Genomic DNA, 21,478 nt, shown 5'->3' with positions numbered 1-21,478 from the left:
CGATAAATAACGTATGCTCAATTTCCAGAGTGAGACCAGTTGGATCCGTTGACAGAAACGTCAGAAAACCAACACTATCCAAATTTAAAGCGTAGTTTGTCGTACAATCATCATGCGCGGACGCCCAGCTGCTGTTATTTCATATAATTAGTGAATTGGATATCGTGCGACAAATAGACAGACTGCAATTTGGATTTTGGCAAACAAATCAGAACGCAACCCGAGGAACAGTAGCGATTTCCACACACCACGTAACATGTGCACACCAATGCGTGCGTGCGTGTGAGTGAGTGTCAAAAAAAAAAATAAGAAAAAGAAAAACAGAAAAAATGACAGCAGAGACCAAAGCAACAAACGCAGAAGAAACTCAAACAACATAGTACATAGTATTGGCAGCCAGCTGTGCGAGGTCGTGGGCCCCCTCCCGAAAAAATCAACAAAATTTTGATAAAATTTTCTGTTTTCTACCGTTTCTGGCCGAGAACAGGATACCCAGCCGAAATCGTTCTCAAAATTTTTTTTGTTGACTTGTAACCAATTTTGGATTTTCGATTGAATCGAGCGTGTTATGAACATTCTAAAACCAGCCAAGCTCAAGTGCATCGTCTTAAACCAACTGCGTCACACTTGGACGTTTCTATTGTTCGTGGTTGATCTGCTGCAGTGTATTATCCGAGCGCCACAGCCCACCACCAATAACCAGGAGCCAGGACTTCAATTTTTCAACAATAACAATAACAACAACAACAACGACCTGATCATGGACCAGGACTTGCCGGAGGAGGGTTTGGGCCAACCCGGGGACCAGCCCCCACAACCACAACAACAGCAGCAGCAACAACAACAACAGCAGCAGCAGGAACAGCATATGCAGGTGGAGGCACAGGAGGTAGTACCATTTGATCCAAGGGACTTTGTGGCCAGAATTCATGCCATTGCTGGAGCAGCCGAACCAATGGACGCAGCCAGCGACATTGACGAGGAGGAGGAGGAAGATGACGAGGATGTGGATGTGGACTATGGCGATACCGATTCTGATTCGGAGTTTGAGGAAATGTACTCGGACGAGTCGACCAGCAGTGATGAGCTGGAGGAGCAGAAGCAGCTCTCCAAGCAGATTGATGTCTTCCTCACGTCCGGCCAGCATCCGTCAGAGCTGCAGGGACCGCTGCCGTCGAAGCCCCAATATGCCTTCCAACCGCTGCGCCTGGTCAAGTGCCAGTACAGAGATAAGCACTTCCCCGGAGGATTCCCGCTGGCGCGCAGTGGCCATCGTATAATTGCCTCCAACTCGCATCTGTACTCGCTGGGTGGCTACAATCCTCGCAGCGCCCTGGTTGCCTCACGTCGCGGACGCTGCCTGCTGTTCCAGGAGCTGTGGAGCTTCAACTTTGCCACCAGCACCTGGAAGCTAGAACTGAATGCGGACAATGCCAGCAACATGCCCGTGGAGCTGGCCTCCAATGCGTTGACCATTCACAATAATGTGCTGATTGTGAGTATCTCGTAGATACTATATCTGAATCTCGAAGAGCGGTCGTGGCGGGGCTGCTGGGGGGTGTTGGGTAGACGAAAATAGATGAGCGAGTTTCATTGTCTATTGTGTGGGGTGTGTGTGTGTGTGTGTGTTGGTGTTGGTGTGGTTGTAGTAGTGCTAGTGTTTGTAGGAAAGCGAAACCATCAATTGCAAGGAAAACTTGTTTTTCGCTGTGAAATTGAACGGTGAAATGAGGAGAGAAATCGGCCAGCTGATCGGATGCAGATCTTGAGAGTATGAGAGCATGAGAGTGTGGAGGTATTCTGGGCAATGAAAATGGCCAGGGCCAATGCCACGCCCTACTCTCCGCCCCAGAGGCCCCCCTCCTGCTCTGCCTCAACCTCAACCTCCGCCTCTGCGTTTTGTTTATGCATTCTAAACACTCGAAATGTCAACCCAAACAGCTGCCCATGGCCATTGCCGTTCGCTGTTCGCTGTCCGCCACCTCCCATGCTCCTGCTCCCACCTCCACCTCCACCTTCCAACCTTCTCGCCCATTTTCCCCACTCTGCGCATGCCGTGCAACCCTCGTTTTTCCGTCGCTGGTTACTACGCAGTTGTTGTTTATGCTGCTGCATGCAACAACTTGTTTTCCAGCTTTCCCCCTACCTTTTTTCTCTCTGACTCTCTCGCTCGCTCGCTCCCTCTCCCTAGCCTTGGTGGAAAACTCAAAACATTGGACTTAACCCACCCAGCTGAGTGCGCGCGCTTTTTCCGATTTTTCTGTTTTTGGGAGGCCCACCAAACGGGAGCTGTTGGTGGCTGGCATTTTATGCTGGCTGCAGTGCCCTTCCCTCAGTGCATTCCACAATTAGCTATAATTTGATGACGAATCATGCCCGATACCAAGTCAGATGTTGTATACATACACAGAGAACCACACTGGAGACACATGTTTCCGCTTATCTGGGCTGCAGTTCTCACTGCAGCCTCCTCTTCCTCCTCCTCTCTTTTCTCGTACGTCTTTGTCCAAACTACATCCCCATACCCATCCCATCCCCCTAGGCGATGATAAGCTGACGTTCAAGTATCTGCTAATTGAATGCATCGGCAGCAATGTCAGGGGCGTAGCTACGATGACCCGCTTAACCCCCACTGCCTACGAAAATGTAAATAAATTAACTTTTTATTCTATTCCAGTCACATGGCGGCACTGGCTATCCTTTTGGGGAATCCTGTTCCAACGACTGCTATGTCTACCGCACGGCTAGTGCTGGCGCGACTCCTGGCGTGGAACGCCTGAAGGTCACCGGCGATCTGCCCACGGCCCAGTACGGTCCGGGAATTGTGATCCACAAGCACTACCTGTACACGATTGGCGGCACCACAGGATTCGATTATACGTGTGATGTTTACCGCCTGGATCTGCGCACCCGCATCTGGGAGAATGTGTATATTAGCCGTCCGGAAATGCGTGACGACCCGGATGGTCGCTATCGCCACGAGGTCGTCTACGATGGCAAGCACATCTATGTGCTGGGCGGAGGTACCTCCCATTCGGTCTACGACCTGCAGCGCATTCCTGCTTATAATCTGGAAGCGAATTGCTGGGATTACTTTGACACTCAACCGGATCGCCGTGCTTTCGACTTGGATGACGGTAACCGGGGCTATCCCAGGCCACGCAAGTGCTTCTCCTGTGTCCAGCACCAGTCCTCCAATGGTGACATCGAGGCCTTCATCACAGGCGGCTTACAGGTGAGTTAAAAAACAAGAAATTAAAAGAAAAATCCACTAATAACAAATTTCTAGGGCGACTTTTCAACATACTTCTCGGACATCTGGAAGCTGAATCTGCGCACCAAGCAATGGTTCCGCATCGTAACCGCCAGCTTGCCTCGCCCACTCTACTTCCATTCTGCAGCTCACTCGGATAATGGGTGCATGTACGTTTTCGGGGGCATCGAGTACAATGACAAGGAGATGCGCCGTCGCAACGATCTCTACAAGATGTGGATGACGGTGCCGAAGTTAAGCGAGATGTGCTGGGATGCCATCACCTATTATAACGATAACCTCGATACGTACGACAGGAAGTCTCTGCTCGGATCGGGAATACCGAAGCGTTTTGTGGATCGTCTGCCGCCCCAAAGACGGCGTCGATTGGACAAAAATATGCCGGATCCATCGATGATGATTTCGCTTTATTCCAATCCAAAACGTGCCCGCTCCACAACGCATTAAGGGCCTGTGCTCCCACCTGGCACCCACCCCGATCCGAAACCGATCCCCAGATGACCCAGATAATAAAGCGAGAATCCGTGGCGGGGAGCGGTGCTTCCTCACCCCGAATCAGTTTGAGTTACAGAACTTTACGTTACTATTGTTTAAAAGTTTTGTTTCACATGAGCGCGCGCTGTGATTGAATACGAAGGACATTTATAGTTATACACATATGTAATTTGATATTTCGTAGACTCTCGAATACCCATGTATCTTGATATTTCGAAGACTAGCGAATGCACATACATAGTAGGACACGGAAAGAGCAGGAGCAGAAGCAGGAGAAGCAGACATGTTTAGCATGTAAATACGATTGTAATTAAGTTTAGCTAGCGGAACAACAGCCAGAGACAGGCCATATGTACGTATGTATTCTAAACTTCAGCTATCAGATCAGCCAGCCAGCGCACCCCACCCACCACACCACACACTTTCTTCCAGTTGCCACACCAACACCATCACCCACACCCACACCCACATCCTCAGCACCTCAAGCCTAACTTAATACTCGAAATAAAACACGGCTATGAAACTGTTCACCCTTCCTAACTATTATCCCCCAGAACACCTCACTTCCACACTCCCCCATTCAGACGACGAACCAATTATTGAAGGCTACACCAAACAATGTCATATAGAGGTATATGTATTTTTGTCAAGTGTACATATTACTTAGCGGTAGTAATATTTAATTATCATAAGACTCTCCATCTTAAATGCGATATCATGTACCAATGCAGTGCGTACGGTACTGCCGGATTATATTACCCAAGACTAAATTTGGTTGAATCTAAGTTAATAAATAAATTTTTAATGCAAATTGTTCCTCTTGTTCACTATTGATAGTTTGGATAGTGTTGTACCATTCCCGGGCTGGTACAGATCATCGCTTTTGGGGCGCAGTTTGCCTCCTCTACCGATGACCTAGATTCTACCGAAAGCCATAACTCTGGAAGGGATGGGGCTAGTGGGCTGGCTTGGCTGACTTGGCTGACTCATGCGCAATTTGCAGTCGCTGTGGCAAATTGCACCCTGCCTCTGCCATTATTTTCGGCCAACTGCGTAGAACCCAATGCCAAAGTACAGGTATTCGGGCGATGAAGCGTTTCAAATTCGTGCCTGGTCTGGTATGGTCTGGCCTGGCCTGGTGGTGGTGGTTGCAAACAGCAAAAAACTGTTGCTGACCCCGGGGAGCACTGATGCATCGGATAATGGCACTGAGAGTGAGCGCATATTGAGTTGAGGGAGGGTTGAAGTGCATTTTTGCTGCGTAATAGGTCCGTGACCTGGTTTTCCACGATGACGTCACATACAAGTACGCCTTAACATTTGCGACATGGAGTGGAGATAAAGATGAGAGCTCTGGAAAACCGGAAATAGTGGGTGGAAATCTAATGGATAAAAAATGGAATTATCTAAATTGCTTCTGAAAATATTAAATTAGAAAATGTCAACTGTTAGGCTACTTAATGTTTATATTAAAGATTCTTAGTTTTATATATTTAATTTCAGATTCATAGAAAAATATAAATATTAATCTAAATCTGTACATAAATCTTAAAAATAAAAAAGAAATCTTTGCCGAAACCCGGGATTGAACCGGGGACCTTTAGATCTTCAGTCTAACGCTCTCCCAACTGAGCTATTTCGGCAGTTGAAAATAGCTGCCTGATAATCCCCACTTATTGGGGGGTTCAAAAATCGTATAATACTATATATAATATTATACAGATTTTGACAATTTGTTGTTTGTTAAAAATAAACATGTGTTTTTTTAGTTTTTAGTTTTTAATTCTTAAAAAAGTACTTGGAAAACATGGATGAATTTTTGAAAGTTACGGGTGTGAAGGTTCAAAATTTGACGTTAAATTGGACCACAGACTTAGAATATAATATGCTAATTATGGCTTTTTTAATAATCAAGACGAAAAACAAAAAACCTACTTAGTGCAATAAATTATTTATTTTTAAACGATTTTTTGCTTTTTAAATATATTATACTTAATTTTGGTAATTTCCATTGGCTACTATGGACTCCCTTTATTGGAAACTGATATTCTTAAGTTCAAAGAGTGTACTTTAGATTTTAAAGCTTAGAATCAAACAAATAACCAAATTAAATTCAAATAAACGTCAGTTTTGGCGCCATAGGGTTGCCATTCGCCCCACATCGAGTTTTCCTTATCAGCTGATGATGGTGGCTCTGGGATTGTCAAAGGCGTAGTTGTTTTGTTATTTTTTATATTTTCCACCTTAAACTTATAATAAAATGCTGAAACCAAAGGCTCTAACTCAGGTTCTAAGCCAGGCCAACACCGGTGGCGTGGAAAACACTCTGTAAGTCATCGTAGTACCCCATTCAAGCACTGATACTAAGATTTTCCGACAACTCCCACAGGTTACTAAGCCAGGAGGGTGCTCTTCTGGCATACTCGGGCTATGGCGACAAGGATGCCCGGATCACGGCTGCCATAGCGAGTAACATATGGGCCGCCTACGAGAAGCATGGTCGGAACGCCTTTCGCGAGGATCGACTGACTTTCGTGCTGATTGACTGCGAAAATGGTCATGTGGCCATCACCCAGGTGAGAGGATCATTTGCTGGAGTAGCTACTGGCAGTACATTTTCTTCCCTATCCCTCAGGTGGCCAGTGTGTTGCTGTGCCTGTATGCCAAGCAGAACGTGGGACTGGGTCTGCTGAAACAGAAGGCCATGTCTCTGGCCGCCTATCTGGAGCGACCTCTGAAACAGATCTCGGCCTCGTAAAGATTACGGTTAGAATCTTAAGGAAGTTGGCGAACTGAATAAGCTAATAAGTGTAATGCATTAATAAGAAATTAAATATGTGACTAGTACTTCGGATAATCTTTATTTTCCATCTCCGAGGCATCTGTAAGCTACTGACATCTGGATTGAAGATTTAAACAAAAACTATGTCTTGAGCTACATATTTTATTAGCCTTTCGGGTAGAGGGAGGTCAGGTTTATTTCTCTGCAAGATTTGCTCCATAAGATACACAAAGTTGACGAGAAAATGGGATACAAAGTAATTTGTCTTAAATACTATATTGTTGGACTTCTGCTGGCTTATTCGATGGCGTACTGCTTCAGGGTGCGGTCCATGCTGGTGGAGGCGAGATACTGAGCATGCTTTCCAAATCGTACGCCCGTTGCCAGGGCTGTGTGGTCGTTGAAGACCTTCAGGTCCTGCCACTGCTTGCACTGGTAAACCCTGTGTAGAAAAATCAAAAATAATATGAGTATCTTGGCAACCAAATAAACAAAATCAGTAAAGGAATCTTTTTCCTTAAGTACTCTTCAAAATGCGAAGAAAAGTCTACCGTGAATATGAAAGTAATTATTTAATATTTAAACTAGAATGGTAGACCTAACTAACTCTATATTTTATAGATTTTGTGCGACCCAAGACCCATGTGGAACCAGAACCTCCCAAGCCAATCAACTTATCCATTGAGGACTTTAATGCGGTAGGAAGAGAGTTTTGTATTTAATCCTTTCTTGAATTAAAATTAAATCTTTCCTAAAGCGCGGTGAAATCGCCAATCCGCGTGCTCCCTGCGTGGTGACCACCATCGATCCCGATTATATTAAAGATGCCAGCCTCCAGAGATTGGCCAGAAAGTTTCGCATGAAAACGTAAGTCGCAGGAAATATTTAACGAATCTTCAAATCTATTGCCTTTCCAGAGACATCCTCCTGCTTCGAGACATCACTCGCAACCGCTTCATGTACTATGCCACCCAGGAACTATTCCTTGACAGAAAACGGGAAAAGGAACAGCAGGACCAGCTGTATGAGAAGGCGGAGGAGTTCCACAAGTTCGCCGAGGACTCATTGAAGAAAATGGAAGCGGAGGAGTTTAAGAAAATGCTGGAGGCCCAGGAGAAGCTGAAGAAACTCAAGGAGAGCAAGTTGGCCGAGGAGCTGAACGAGGTGAAGCTGGAGCATCAGCGTGTCCTGATGGAGGTGCAGGAAGTCTACGGCCGCTTCCAGTATTTGCTCAAGCTGATCAGCTACTTTGACGACACGGTGGAGGAGGATCAGACGGATGGGAGCGAGGGGGCAGACCACCTGGTCATGCCAAAGGAAATAGTGGCCATGGTGATAACTGAGAGAAATCCAGCTGGGATGGAGCAGGTGCGTCAAGTGCAGGAGTACATGGAGAAGGTGGTGCGGCCCTATCTGGCCAAGCGAAACCACCTCAACGCCGACATCTGGATTCGGGGCTACGAGCGCAATCGCCTGAAGGTTTCCAACTACAACAGGCGCTTCACGCAGCTGGCTATCCTGAACCACATCGTGGACATACTCCACAACAAGACCCAGAAGACCTATGACCGCCAGGTGACGGCCAATGTGTTTCTCAAGGACCCGGAGTTCCTGCGACGACGTGTGGCTGCCCTTCAAGATCGGGCCAAGGGACTACTGGATGACTTTGAGAACAAATACTGCAAGGAGTAATTTGGGAAGTCTGTTTATAAAATTTGTGATAATTTTATCCTTTCCCTTTCCAGCAAACTAAACATAAAGCTCAACAGCATTGTTCCAGTGATCCTCAAGCACATTCAAAACAAGGTCCAGCCGGAGCAGCAAAGGAAGGAAGCGGAACAACCGCCCAAACCACCGAAGCAGCCAACCAAGAAGTCCTCAAAGCAATGGCGCACGCTAGATGATGTCCAGGGTACACCGCCGCCACCAAAAGGTGTCTACGAAGATGAGCAGGACACTACTCTGGCCAAAGTGGAGAAGATTCAAGCTAATGTTCTGGTAAGTATGACTTAGTATTTTCTAGAGAAGATTTTATGAAATATGGTCCGCTACAGGAGCTCCTGGCTAAGCTAGACCGTGTTGAACCCAACGAGCTGCGCAGAGTGGAGGCTCAGGTTCGTCGCCGCATGGCAGCGGACAAGGAACTGTCCCGCCGTGCTCTGGTCAAGCAGAATCGTCTGAACAACTGGATGGAGCACTTCAAGAAGCACCATCGCTTGCAGGTGGAACAGCGACGTAAAAACAAAGTTTAAGTCTTAATTAATAAAGTTAAAAGTTAAAACACATCTCTCACCTGACATCGGTGCCAGCAATCGCCAAGTAGGTGCCGCTCTGGTCGAAGCACAGATCCTTGACTTCGTAGCCGTCGTCCAATTGGATTGTCTTGAAGTTCTTCAGCTTCCGCAGATCCCACAGCTTGACACAGGCATCATCCGCGGCCGTGGCCAGATAGTAACCGTTTTCCGAGAAGGAGATGGCCGAAATGGGACCAGTATGCCCGGGGAAGTTGGCCACGTTGCTCTGCTCCTTCAAATCCCAGATTTTTACTTGGGAATCCACAGTGCCGGTACCAAAAATCAAGCCGTCAGGATGGAATTGAGCCGTCGTTAGCCCGACCTCGGCTGTGTCGATTACTTTGGTGAGCAGGCGACCTGTACGGATGTCAGAGAAAGCCCAGTGCTTGTCCGAGGAGGTGGACAGCAAGTAGTCGCCCGTGGGGTGCAGTGACAGTCCTGTGACAGGACCTTCGTGGCAGCGCAGTAGCAGTTGCGTCTGCGAGGTAGGCACGTGCCAGATGCGAATGTTCATGTCGGGCGATCCCGTGATGACGGTGTCCTCGTTCGGATGGTAGATGACTTTGGTGATCTTCTTGGTGTGCCCCTTAAGGATGGCCACCACCTGCTCGGTGTCCTTGTTGAACACGGTGGCGTTCTTGTCGTTTCCGCCAGTCAGAATCTTGCTGTGATCCGCGCTATTGATGTCCAGAGCCAGGATGCCGGGAACCGAGGCCGAGTGCAGGCCGGGATGCGAGGCCGTTGTGAGGAAGCTCTTCACCTGGTCCGGCGTCACTAGGTCCTCGGGAACAGTACGTCCCCGTTTCTTTCGCTCCTGCGTCAGCACCGTAGCCTTGTCCTGCAGCTTCTGTATGACCTCGGCGCTCATGCCAGCCTGCTCCATGGGATGGGCAGCTGTACCGCCAGCCTCGGTAGCCAAAGCCGGTTGTGGAATTGCCGTCGGTGCACTGACAATACCGGCCTGGGGCTTCAGCGTGGCCAGGGCCTCGCGAGCAGCGGCCACCTCCTTGTTGAGACGCGCAATCACTCGGCAGGCGGCATCGTGTTGGTACAGGGCGTGAGACAGCTCCTGGCGCGTCGTCTGCAACTGCTGGCGTTGTGTGAACGAGTGTATCATCAGCGCATCCCACTCGTCCTGCATTGTTTTTAGAGTTGCCGGTATACTGGTGGCGCTTGGCGGCTTTGGCTTCACCACCGCCGGTGTCTTGATCTCAATCAGCTCCTCCACCTTAAGCTCTTTGCCGCTTATGGGGTCGCAGCCATTCTCTAGGAGATACTTCTCAATCACCCTCTTCTCGAAGACGGCTCCCGAATACGGAGACACCACGGGCGTCTCTGGGACTTCGTTTGTAACTGGATGGGAAAGAAGTGGTTTCGTAAGTAAGAATTGGTGAAAACATACATCACTACTTACGTGCGCAGACCAAAGCCATATCTGTTTGTGTTTCTGTCGTCTGGCGCGTATTTTGGTTAGTAATATAAATGTTTTACACGTTTTTCCCGAACCAAGCGCAAAATTGTCGGCAAACGTCTTCTTCTTCTGTGCAACTCACCGCGGTGGCAGCCACCAAAAATACTGCGAGAGTTTTGGTATTTTTTGTTGGTATTTCTTGGACTGGCACCTTCTGAAAATGGGATGGCAACCCTATCACGTTGGGCTCTGTTATTTAATTTACAATTTTTAGCTTAAGACCCCGATACTCGCCATTGGAAGCTTGCTGATATGCTGAAAAGCCTTGTAGGACGGCGGCTGGCTAGCCAGTTGCTTAAAGGATGTGCCGCACCAGTGCGACATGCATCAGAATCCGCTGGCCGGGTCAATCCTTTTGCCGGTTCGGAGGAGCCTCCAAAGAAGTTCGTCAATCCCTTTGGCCAGCCATCAACTGAGACGTTCACTGAACCGGTGGTAACCGAGTCCAAAGAGGAGCGGGAGAAGCGACTAAAGGTGCTCCAACTGGAGGCGGACATAGCCCATCAGGAGGGCCGACGAGTCCCGGCGCTGGAGTTTTTCCAGGACCATCACTGGGAGCACGTGCTGACACTGCCATCCAGGTCGGCACGCATCAAGTACTTCGCCTTTCTCTGGCAGATTGAAATGAAGAAGCAGTCGGAGCAGCGGAAGAAGGTCCTAAAGGCGGAGGAAACAGAGAGGAGAGTAGCCGAGATAAAGAAGGAGCGGGAGGAGAACACGCACATCATCTACGGGCTCGGGCATACTTCCATGTTCCTGCGCATCTACGACACTACCATTAATCACTGGCAGAACAATCGCCTCACCAGGGCCATGCAGTTCGCGCCCAAGATGGTATTGGACTGCTCCTACGACGAGCACATGAACAACCGGGAAGCCTCCTATGCTGCCAAGCAACTAATGTACTGCTTTGCGGAGAACCGACAGAATGATGAGCCATTTGACCTGCACTACTGCAATGCCCACATGGCGGGCAGGTGTATGCAGAATCTCAAGCGCTTCATCCCTCCCATGCTGAATCCAGAGTTTCCGATAAACATTCATGAAAAGTGCTTCACAGAGCTGTTTCCAAAGAAGAACTTAGTCTACCTTACACCCCACTGCCGCGAGGACTTGGTCACCTACGACCCCGATGACATCTACATAGTGGGAGCCATGGTAGATACGGTGAACAACGAGCCCCTGTCGCTGGCCAAGGCGAAGCGGATGGGTCTGCGCATGGCGCGATTGCCCCTGGACCGCTACCTGCAGTGGGGATCAGGCTCAGGGAAGTCGCTCACTCTCAACCAGATGATCAACATCATGCTGGACCTGAAGAAAACCAACGACTGGGACACGGCTTTGAAGCATGTGCCTCGCCGCAAAGTGGTTGAATGGGATGAGCAGCGGCGAAATGAAAAGGATCGGTGGGCTGTGGGTACGCGGGCTAGAAAGCTGAATGTGCGGATAGATCATCTTCTGGACTATGAGGAGGACCGTCGGAAGGTATCCTCCTTTGCCACACCAAAGAAGGTGCGACAACGTACCGAGGGAATGGAGTTTAAGCTGGACACCTGGGCCACCGGGAAACAGCAAAAAACACAAAGACAAAATTAACGTTACCTGTTTTATTCAATAAATTGAAAAATAATTTTGTTTTATTAGGAGCAGTATTCATTCTCTAGTCGAAGAAATTCTTCCAGATCGGGATCGTCAGAAGGAACTACACTGGTCTTAATATCGCTAGTATCCTCCGTCTTAACTGGGCTTTCCAATTCTTTTTCAGGCTCTTCCTTTTCCTTAACCGGGTTTACTAATACTTTGATTCTTTCTTCAAAAGCTTTGTTCTTCAATTTAGTCTTCCCCAGGTTGTTGGGATCCTTCTTCATTTGTTGTTCCAGATCCTTTTGCTTCCTCTTCATTTTTTCCAATTTTTCCATACTTGTTTCATAACGATCACCAAATTCGTCGATAGGAGTTTCTACTTCTTCGATTTTTCCCTCAGAAGCGATCTTCTGCTGAATATTTACGTGTTCTTTGTCTTCTTTATTTGGATTTAGTTTGGTGTCATCTTCTAGCTCATAATCCTCAGGAGGCTCCTCGCTGCAACACTTACATTTCTTCTCCTCGCAGGAACACTTATGGTTCTTCTTGTTTTCCTCCTCGCAGGAACACTTATCTTTATTCTTTTTTTTATCAGCCTTATCCTTCTCAGATAACTCTTCGTTATCTTCCTCCTCCTGATCCTCCTCATCCTTCATCTCCTCTTCAACCTCCTCCTCCTCATCAGCATCGTTGCCGTCATCCAAAAGAGGTTTCCTGTATCTGAGAACCTGGTTCTTGCTATTTATGGCATTATAATTGACAACCGGCTTGAGTCCTGACTCTTTCAAATACTTCTTGGCATCCGACTCGTAGTTCTTTACCATATCCTTGCGATTAACGGTCATTTGCATAGTTTCCAGGATGAACAGGCCCTGCGGCTTCAGAGTCCTTGTGAAGACCGACTTTTTCAGGAAGACATTGTAGTTGTAAGCCACGAAGATAATATCGAACATGCTGTTCCATTGCTCTTCGCCCGACTGCATCTGCGGGATTACCACTGATGACAAGTAGTGAACCGTGACACCAGGTACCTTGATCCAGGGACGATGGTAGCTGGCCGTGCTACTGATATCCTCTTCCTGCTGGTGGCTCAATAGCGGCGTCATCAGTAATTGAACAGATCCGTAGCGCCGGGATCGGGTGGCATCGTGCTCGTATGGCTCTTGGGTTTGCAGTTCGTGGAAGAATTCAAGGAGATTACGCTCGGTTATATCGGTGGCCCGGTAGTCGTTTTCCCCGTGCGCCGAGTGATGCATCCGCTCCTCGGCAGTGCGCAATCCGTAGCCACAAAAGGGACCCGTCTGGATGTCGCCCACATAGCCGCGATGCTTGAAGTCAGTGCCATTCTGGACCAATCCGGCGCAGAAGGTTTTGTTTGGCTTGCAGTGCTCGTACTCTGGAAATACGAAAGCCACGCCGGACTCCCGCCAGTAACGATACTCCTGCGAGCAGATCTGCTGGCCACCGCGATCCTTGAGAGTCATGTTCAAGTCCCAGTCGAAGACTCCGTTCCGGTGGTCGTAGCGAGTGCCCAAGAGAGCTCTTCCGCGCTGCTCCCAGTACTCTGTTATGTTGTAGATATGTCGGGGTACTGGTTGCCAGAAATTGAAGGCCATCGACAGGCCATCGCGCTCCCTGTACTTTAAGAACTGGATATTCAGTATGGGTGCCAGGCTCTGGAGTTCGTCTTCGTCTGCGACCATTTTCATGAAAGTGCGCCCTTTGGCAGCCATGTAGGAATTAGTGCTTGGACGGATCATGGTGTTCCCATACAGATCCATGTACAGATGCGCTTTGCTAACGAGATTGAAGGAGGAGGGATCCTCCAGGGCCACAGCCAAGAGCATCATGTGCCGGGCAACTATTTCGATGCTTCCCTCCACGATATAGATGTGGATGTCAGGCTTCATCCGATGCGTATACCGTTTGGCCAGAGTACGGATCACATGACGAGCATCGGTTTCCCCAAGGAGCAGAATGTTTAGTGTTTTTGGGGACGCTGGTCCATCTCCGCCACCTTTACTCTCATCTTCACCGTCGACGTCATTGATCCTGAAGGCCTTCAGGTATTCGTCGTACAAGTCCAAAGCCGAGCTGAGTCCCCAAAACATTTCCTCAGTCTATAGTAGTTAAGTGTTGTGCTTCCAGTGGCAGTTTCGTTTAAAATATAAATATTTCTCCCTTTTAGAGAGCTAAGTTTTGTCGGTTTTTATTTGATTGAAGTTAGTTGCCAGGACTACTTGTTGTCGTCATCGGCGTTGTCCTGGCAACGTCTTGCCCGCTCAGCTCATTTGCTTGCATCCGTTGCGGGGATTAGGGAACTGTGGCAGCCATAACGGAAATTGCTTTTCGATATCAGTGGCCTGCAACGGGCGCTGGACAAATGTCTCATCCTGCGCTGGTGTTTGCAAACTATCCTGCCAGCAGGAGGATGCTGGGAGGAGGTCTGGGAAGGCCAGGCGCGCTCTGGATAATGCATTATTCAGAGTTGGATGTTGGCTTTCAGCTGATTGGCAAGGAAAGGAGCAACTATATCGGGGATTGCTCTTGGATGCATAATTGTAAAATTTTAAAAAGAAACGGGGATGGCTCATGAGGGATTCAAAGATGCGTCCATCTCAAGGAGTGCTTATGAATTATAAGACATAGCTTTGCAATAATTTAATATTAAGGAGCTCCTAACCACTTTGTATTCGAGTAAAAAATTTGCTAATTTTTCAAAGTTTCTGGGCAAGATAAGCGATAATGCTTGTAGTTTCTGGAGTGATTTCTTTTTTATTGGTCGCTTGAGGCAGAATTGTTGGTCGGTGGAATTATTTCAGGGCCCGCGGCAAATAGCTCACTTAATCCAAACAAGAGACTTTGTCTGCGCAGTGCTGTTTAGTTTTTATATTCAGTAGCTCAGTTTTGTGTCTTTTTTTCCTCGTCTACTTGTCTAAGTTACTTTGGCTTGACAATGCCAGAAAGTTCCTAATACATGGTTAAGTCCTTGCCATAAAGTTTCCAGCCAGTTCGGGATGCCTTTCAAATGCTTCTCAGTTCTTCTCGTTATACGCTGCGTTTGCGTGATTTCATGATGATAGCCAGGCAACGAGACTGGGACCAGCAGCAGCATTTTTGGAATCTGTTCGGATGTGCCTAAGTGATGGCTTAAGCGACATAAACTGAGAGAAATTATACTACTTTAACTTAAATAAATAATACATAAATATTGTTTATAGTTAATATATAAAGAGGCTTTAGAGTGGAAAAATCTTTTCACGAAAAATTAGTAAGAGTCTATCGTACATTTATTTTTTTGCTGTGCATCTGGATACCAGGAGACGGGGACCTGCACATTAGAAGCATTTTGGGCTTTGTATTCGGCTGCAATTATGCCAACTCCGGGCACGAAAAATCCATTCAGGCGGGAAAGTATGATGAGGAGGCATTTCCCGGGGCCTTCGTCGTCAGCGTTAGCATTTCTCAGAATTTTCTTTCTTTTTTTTTTGGCTTTAGGCTTCTGGCCGGAGGCGAGTACGGACTGCTGCCATTAAATTTCTCCCACAAAAAAAACCCCCCACAAAAAAAAATCTTTCAAAGCTGATTCTTCGGCCTAAGTGGAGCATCCACTTGATTTGTCTGCGGTTCACTGGATTCAATTCATCAGAGGTCTGCCCTCTGCCTTTCCACGGCTTCCGTCTTTGCCCTTTTGGCCCCGGCCCCGGTCCCGGCCTCGGTTACTTTTCCCAATTTCTGTTTTTCGGGGCCGGGAACAAAAGTAATTAGAGAGCTAGGCTGGAAAAGGGTTGACCCAGGCTCAGTATTTTTTCATCAGCCAGACTGTGTAGAGCTCATTAAACAGCTGCTGCAGTTGTAAGCGAGTGAATCACAATCGATCAACGGATGAGATGTGTATGGGGGTAACCTTCCTTATTGTGGAACTGTGTCAATGGTTACGGACCTGACCCACACATCTATGCATGCTCTATATGGTATATAGTATGCCAGCAACCGCCCACTCTTATCGGGAGCATTCATTGTCGATGCTTTCCGCAAACTTTTCTCATTAGACAGTGCAAACAAAATGGCTGCGTCTGCGGTTTAGCCAACCACCACCCCAGACCATTCTAGACCATCCCAGACCACCCCAGACCATCCCAGACCACCTCAAACCACCCAAAAAACCACCCACTTATCCATCCGAGCTACTACTCCTACGGATGCCTCATGCTGATGTGGACGCTTTTGGCTTTTGTTTGACATTGGCTTGGCAAATGGTGTCATAATGGCCACAGAACTGCAAACAAACAATGCCAGTCGACAGCGGGACAGATGGGCCAAATAATGAAGAGTGGAGGCGTCGAAATCCTTGCATAATGAAACCAGGACGAAACTGAATTAATTGGTGCCGTCAACTCGGTGCATGTGTCTCCGGTCGAACCTTGACACTTTACCCCATTAATTATGATTTCTGGGAAAGAATTAAGGAAATGGGAAATATTACTATAGGTAGTAGAGTTCTAAGGACCTTTAACAGCAGCTTCCATCGTTAAAATTAAACCTCTTGAAGGCCTCTCCCCACATAGCCCCCCAGAAAAAGTCATTTAGTGGGTTTTGCTGTTTCTGCAATAAAGTTGAATTTAATTTCGTTTTAATAGACATAGACAGGGTGTACATTTAGCTGTTTATGCATTAAGTAACCATATCCGTATCCGGTTATACTTCCGTCTTAGCCTGTGCTATCCTTTCGTGCCGTGTCCTTATCCTGGCTTCCAGATGCATAGTTCCTCGGGAGATGCTCGTGGTTTTCAGCTACAGTGGTGGCGACTAAGTACACTACACTACATAGACATTAATTGCTTAGTTTAACAAAGTTTCACTTGTGGCATGCATTTTGAAATATCCAGTGTAGAAATATCATTTTTTTTGTATTTATTTTTTTGAGTGTATGTTTTTTTTTTAGGTTTTTCGTTCCAGGCAAGAACCTCTGATTGTCAGAAAGTTATTGAAATTACATCCGAGGGAAGTGCAAGCCCGCGTGACCCGAAAAAGTGCGTCCAGAAATGAGGTCCGGGTTATTATAATACTAATTCTACAGCGCAAGTGGATGGGACTTAGACGGGACCTTAATATATACACATTTTCTTAAGTATTAATTTTAGTTTTTTAGGTTTTTGTGTTTCATCTTTTGTGTCTTGTGTGCTAGTGTCAGTGTCTTGTTGTTTTAAGCATAGTTACGCTTTTAGCCCCTCAGAGAGTTGTGTATTTGCATTTCTCATCTCGAACTGATTCTAAGTTTGCATTTTTGTGTCAATACAATCAACATTTAATACACAAAACACTCTACAACAATAAAATTTCTAAATTGGCTCTCTCTCTCTTAACTCCTATAATTCCTACAAAGTCTGAGACGGTGGTTTATCAGATTTAACTAAGTTATGTTTTTTCTTTTTTTTGTCTTTGGTTTCTAGAAGGGAGATTCGGGTTTCTAAACTACACACAGAAATGGGCGAGATTACCCAGCAGCCAAGCTCGATATGGGTATATAGTGTATGGGAAATGGGTTTAATTGTTACGCTACGCCTTACTGCCCATTTATTGCTTGCCATTTTGGATAGATACTCCGTTTAATTGCTGGATTGCCTCAGGGCTTATCCTTTGTGGTATCCTCCTCCTCCTGAAGCGAAATGATCTGCATAAATCGACACAAAAATCCGGAATTTCATTTAAAATTGTTGCCATGTTGTTGCTTCAGAGTCTGAGAGTGTCTATGTGGATAGATATTGAGTGTTTTTGTGTGTTTGTGTCACTAGACCATGCCACATGACACCGAATTACTAAACTATATATACGTGGCTGGCATCTACATTTCGCATCTAGTTCTCTAAGAGAAATTGCCGAAAATAAATGTTTTGTACTTGCACGAGACACATCAAAACTGAAGCTAGCAGCCTGCTTAAGCACTAACTGGCTCTAATGGCTTGGCTAAAAAGGATACAAAGTTCTCATACCTGATTACTTACTTACTTGACTGCATCCTGGCTGCCTCTGGTTGGTGCACTTCTGGAGTCTGGTGGGTGGGTGGTAGGTCTCTCTCTCTGTGTTATTTATTTTGGTTATAAACATATATATATGTCGCTTTTATTCTAAGTAGTTGCATGTAGAATTTTCAAAAGTGTGTCTTGTCTTTCAGCATTTGCACTTGAGGTATGCCTGTATACATATTCGAAAGGTATTTATGTGTTTTTCTCTAATTGTAAGCCCTAACTGATAATATATGGTCTTAGCCCCACTGAAAGAAATCGTCGAATTCGTCTAGAAACGATACACAAGAATCAGATATTCAAATAGCTTGTCAAAGTTTGCCAGATTGGGAGTAAGTCAATTTAGGGGTGCCGTACTGTGATTACATTCTATATATTTTTTTGGAGAGTGCTCTTATTGAGGAAATACTGTGCTCCGAGACAGGAGATACAATCTATTATCATGCCAATCGATTGGGGAATCTATCAGATATTCGGTTTTAGGTTATTCTTTGTGATTATTGGTTAATATTTATTCATGTTGCTGTTGCCGCTGTTGCTGCTGTTGCTGCAGTTTCTGGTTGCAGTTGCAGTTGCATTGGTTTATGGGAGCAATGAGCTGCGGGAACTGGTTTTCGAACTGTGGGCGGTGGCTGTTGGTTGGTTGGTTGGTTGATTGATTTGGTAGTAGTTGTGGTGGATAATTGGAATGGAAAATGGGAACTTCATTTTCATTTCAAATTTCAATTAGCAGCAGAATCGGGGCCAAAAACAGCATGGCATTTGCCAATTCGACAACAACTTTAAAAACGGAACGAGTACTTAAATATACAAAAAGGATATAGGTACACATCGAGAGAGAGAGAGTTAAAAGAGAAATATATATATATAGGCAGATTTGAAAAAATACATATAAAGTTTATATGTTAAGAGAACGAAAGCAGGTAACATTTTACAATTTAGGCTCCAGTAACAGCTTGGCCCTTTATCCTTTTCGATGTCCTGTGAGAGCAAAACATGCCTGAACTTAGAATAGAGCTGGGAGAACGAGCTGCTTACCTCACTGGACTGGTGGTATACTGTATACCGACTCCTGATCCCTGACCTCGCGCCCCCGGGATGCTCACTGGCAGCCAATTGATTGCTTTTAATTCGCTCAATTCATTACCGAGCTGGACTGGAGCTGGACTTTTGTTTGCTTATCGAGTTAATCGCGCTGCAAATTTATTGATTGCAGTTTCGCCATTGCACTGGCCAATTGCTAGCCCGGACGGGATGAGCACTTTATTTTCATAATGCCTCCATTGGCGCGGAATCCATTAAAATGGAAACCGAGCGATGATGGCTCTCCAGGAACGCACCACAAACCGAAATGTAATTAAAAAATCACCAAACCTTCAAATTCCATTATACATTGAAATATTTTCCAACACATTTGAGACAATTTTCATATCATATTTTTGCATTTTTTTCTGGCAAAAGGAGTTTCTGTCAGTGCACTTACCTGGTTTCAGCTTCTCACGGACCATTTGACCAAAAATAATTGGCTATAAAATTCAACAAGCAAGTCAAATACAAATAAAAGGAAACTTTTCGGTAATTTATTAAAATAAATATTTTAAAGTTCACTATTGGCAAACGACTACGGAGCACGGCCATAACTACGGATAAGGAGTGGTGTGCCAGAAAGTGGAGAAAAAAAGTGGTTGGGTGGTGCAGGGTAGTGGTGGTAACCACAGGCGTGGTTGTGTGGCTGTCATTGGTCCTGCGAGTCAGAGAGGAGGTGTCCTGTCATTGGGCCACACAGTCATTGCAATTGACCGCCGCATCGGGATGTTGGCTGTTATTCGAGTGCGAAGTCGCGGACTCGGACTGGGAGGAGGATTTGCGGCGCAGGAGACGCCAGCGTCGCTGCCAGAAGCTCTTCGAGAAGGCACTGCCCTTCTTGGCCAGACTCTGTTCTCCGCCGGCCACCTCGATGTGGCCGAAGGAGGCGCGACTCGACTGCGGATGCAGGATGAGATCCGTGCACAGCTGGCGGACATTACGGCTGTCGTAGTTCTCCACCAGGATGATGGGCGTGGGTCGGATCCGGTGCTGGGGATCTGGAGGATGCAGCCGAATGTGCGGCTCCAGAGACTGGCAGTTACGCTGGCGGCGCCACAAGTGCGACTTTAGACTGGGCCAGTGGAGCAGCTGGCGCAGAGAGATCCGCTGCGGGGACTCCGGACTGGGAATGCCCACCAGCAGATCCTTCACCAGATCCGGCGGCAACACCCTATCCGTACTCTGTTCGATGGTATGTCTGTGGTCGTATCTGGTACCTGAGTCCTGGTCCTCGTTCGGGTCCCGGTGGGAGTGGTGGGGGGAGTTCTGTGGTGGTGTGCTCACATAGAACTTGGCGCGGGTGGTGCGCGACACCCGCAGGCTGTTCGTCTTCCATGCATCGTGCAGGGATCGGATTCCGGGCAAGCGTGCAAGGAGGTGGATATGGTCGTAGGAGGCGGACAACATACCTGCGCGCTCGTCCTGGTACTCGTCGTCGTCCGAGGACTCGAGTCGGTCCTCCACCAGCGAGGTTTGCCGCGAAAGACCCTTTTCGGGTTCAGGTTTCAAATTGCACAGTTGGCACGTTGCATATTGCACGTTGCATGTTGCATGTTGCAAATTGGTGTATAAGCAAACAGAGACGAAGCGAAAATGAAAAGAAAGAAGACGGAAATGAAACGAAAATAAAACAAAATGGTGAGCGCATCTACTACGACTTTCAAATCATTACGTCACTAGTGGCAACGAACACGAAAGCGAACTTCATCTAAGGTCCTTTCTCCACATCCTTTATCTCTCTCGGCTTAAAGAGAGAGAGAGCCAGAGAGCGAGCGAGAGTTGAGACGGAGAAGGTCCTTAAACTTACCGCATTGTGACGTCGTCGCGGCGGAGATCTCTTGTTCCAGAGCGCCTCCAGCTGGTCGAAGTGCTGGGATTGGGCCAGGGCCGCCTGCTCCGGACCCAGGTTGGCCTGCGAGGCTCCCGTCTTGGTCTCGGCTATCTTCGAGATCTCCTCCATGCTGGCCGAGACACTGAATCGTCGCTTCAGTCGCTCATCCACCTGGGCCATCATCACGGAGGAGGTCAGGTGGCCGTACTTCTTCTGCCAGGTGTACGTGTCCAGGGAGACCTCCTTCTTCAGCAGTCTCTTCATTTGCCTTTTGGGTCCTTGAGGACGTAGATCTGAAAAACACATTATGAGAGTATTATGAGAGAGAATAGTACGATTCCCATCGAAACCTACCCTCCACATCCTTGCTGGGACCCGAATACGTCGGCAGCTTAACATATTGCGCCGGAGTGTTGTGCAAGCAGATCACGGGAAGATTGTAGCTGTCCACCAGCTGGACCAGGACCCGAGATACCTCCAGGCTTATGTCGAAATGGGTGAAGGGCACATGCATTTGCAGGGAGGTCAGGGCCAGACCGCGCTTTGTTTCCCAAACAATCAGGGTCTTGTCATCGCTGCCCGAGACGGCCGTAGATCCTTTAAATTAAGAAACTAAATTAAGGACGTCATTAATT

General features: G+C 47.1%; 7 protein-coding genes, 1 long non-coding RNA gene and 1 other non-coding gene across 18 annotated transcripts in view; 4 read left to right on the top strand and 5 right to left on the bottom strand.

Annotated features, from left to right (window-relative positions):
* The first annotated feature begins 2 nt into the window (after positions 1-2).
* LOC6494823 (kelch domain-containing protein 10 homolog) lies at positions 3-3,852 on the top strand. The gene is made up of 3 exons (XM_001959558.4): positions 3-1,495; positions 2,678-3,235; positions 3,290-3,852. The coding sequence occupies exons 1-3, from the start codon at positions 569-571 to the stop codon at positions 3,719-3,721; spliced, it is 1,917 nt and encodes a 638-aa protein (XP_001959594.2). The 5' UTR covers positions 3-568; the 3' UTR covers positions 3,722-3,852.
* A 513-nt stretch (positions 3,853-4,365) lies between these two features.
* On the bottom strand, positions 4,366-5,680 carry LOC123257212. Its single transcript, XR_006507220.1, has 2 exons — positions 5,568-5,680; positions 4,366-5,151 (listed from the first exon to the last, which is right to left on the bottom strand). It is a non-coding gene; the product is annotated as an uncharacterized LOC123257212 (long non-coding RNA).
* Positions 5,340-5,412, bottom strand: Trnaf-gaa. The gene has a single exon. It is a non-coding gene; the product is annotated as a tRNA-Phe (tRNA).
* A 252-nt stretch (positions 5,681-5,932) lies between the features above and the next one.
* Positions 5,933-6,616, top strand: LOC6494824 (ragulator complex protein LAMTOR2 homolog). Its single transcript, XM_001959557.4, has 3 exons — positions 5,933-6,097; positions 6,159-6,345; positions 6,405-6,616. The coding sequence occupies exons 1-3, from the start codon at positions 6,030-6,032 to the stop codon at positions 6,525-6,527; spliced, it is 378 nt and encodes a 125-aa protein (XP_001959593.1). The 5' UTR covers positions 5,933-6,029; the 3' UTR covers positions 6,528-6,616.
* Positions 6,617-6,697: 81 nt separating this feature from the next.
* On the bottom strand, positions 6,698-10,424 carry LOC6495791 (pre-mRNA-processing factor 19). The gene is made up of 3 exons (XM_001959555.4): positions 10,260-10,424; positions 8,845-10,198; positions 6,698-6,993 (listed from the first exon to the last, which is right to left on the bottom strand). The coding sequence occupies exons 1-3, from the start codon at positions 10,276-10,278 to the stop codon at positions 6,849-6,851; spliced, it is 1,518 nt and encodes a 505-aa protein (XP_001959591.1). The 5' UTR covers positions 10,279-10,424; the 3' UTR covers positions 6,698-6,848.
* LOC6494825 lies at positions 6,978-8,836 on the top strand. The gene is made up of 6 exons (XM_001959556.4): positions 6,978-7,115; positions 7,173-7,249; positions 7,309-7,418; positions 7,469-8,239; positions 8,297-8,549; positions 8,606-8,836. The coding sequence occupies exons 1-6, from the start codon at positions 7,085-7,087 to the stop codon at positions 8,801-8,803; spliced, it is 1,440 nt and encodes a 479-aa protein (XP_001959592.1). The 5' UTR covers positions 6,978-7,084; the 3' UTR covers positions 8,804-8,836.
* A 30-nt stretch (positions 10,425-10,454) lies between the features above and the next one.
* LOC6494826 (mitochondrial ribonuclease P protein 1 homolog) lies at positions 10,455-11,956 on the top strand. The gene has a single exon (XM_001959554.4). It carries the CDS (start codon positions 10,569-10,571, stop codon positions 11,910-11,912), a length of 1,344 nt encoding a protein of 447 aa, XP_001959590.1. The 5' UTR covers positions 10,455-10,568; the 3' UTR covers positions 11,913-11,956.
* LOC6495790 (dynein axonemal assembly factor 3 homolog) lies at positions 11,909-14,118 on the bottom strand. The gene has a single exon (XM_001959553.3). It carries the CDS (start codon positions 14,009-14,011, stop codon positions 11,957-11,959), a length of 2,055 nt encoding a protein of 684 aa, XP_001959589.1. The 5' UTR covers positions 14,012-14,118; the 3' UTR covers positions 11,909-11,956.
* Positions 14,119-16,490: 2,372 nt separating this feature from the next.
* LOC6495789 (NACHT domain- and WD repeat-containing protein 1) overlaps positions 16,491-21,478 on the bottom strand; it is a 32,058-nt gene continuing 27,070 nt past the window's right edge. For 2 of the 10 annotated variants that reach the window (XM_032450417.2, XM_014908005.3), the window contains exons 16-18: positions 21,198-21,440; positions 20,820-21,136; positions 19,485-20,500 (exon numbers count right to left, since the gene is read on the bottom strand). In XM_032450417.2, coding sequence (XP_032306308.1) covers positions 19,697-20,500; positions 20,820-21,136; positions 21,198-21,440 — 1,364 coding nt within the window. In that variant the 3' untranslated portion in view covers positions 19,485-19,696. Of the gene's footprint in view, positions 19,453-19,484; positions 20,501-20,819; positions 21,137-21,197; positions 21,441-21,478 lie in introns of those variants that run through there. The other 8 variants (XR_006507172.1, XR_006507170.1, XR_006507171.1 and 5 more) reach the window with 8 other exon arrangements.

Source organism: Drosophila ananassae, chromosome 3L (assembly GCF_017639315.1).
Source record: "Drosophila ananassae strain 14024-0371.13 chromosome 3L, ASM1763931v2, whole genome shotgun sequence".
In the NCBI taxonomy this organism is placed as follows: Eukaryota; Metazoa; Arthropoda; class Insecta; order Diptera; family Drosophilidae; genus Drosophila; species Drosophila ananassae.
The sequence above is the reverse complement of the archived record's forward strand: the minus strand, read 5'-3'. Positions and strand labels throughout refer to the sequence as shown.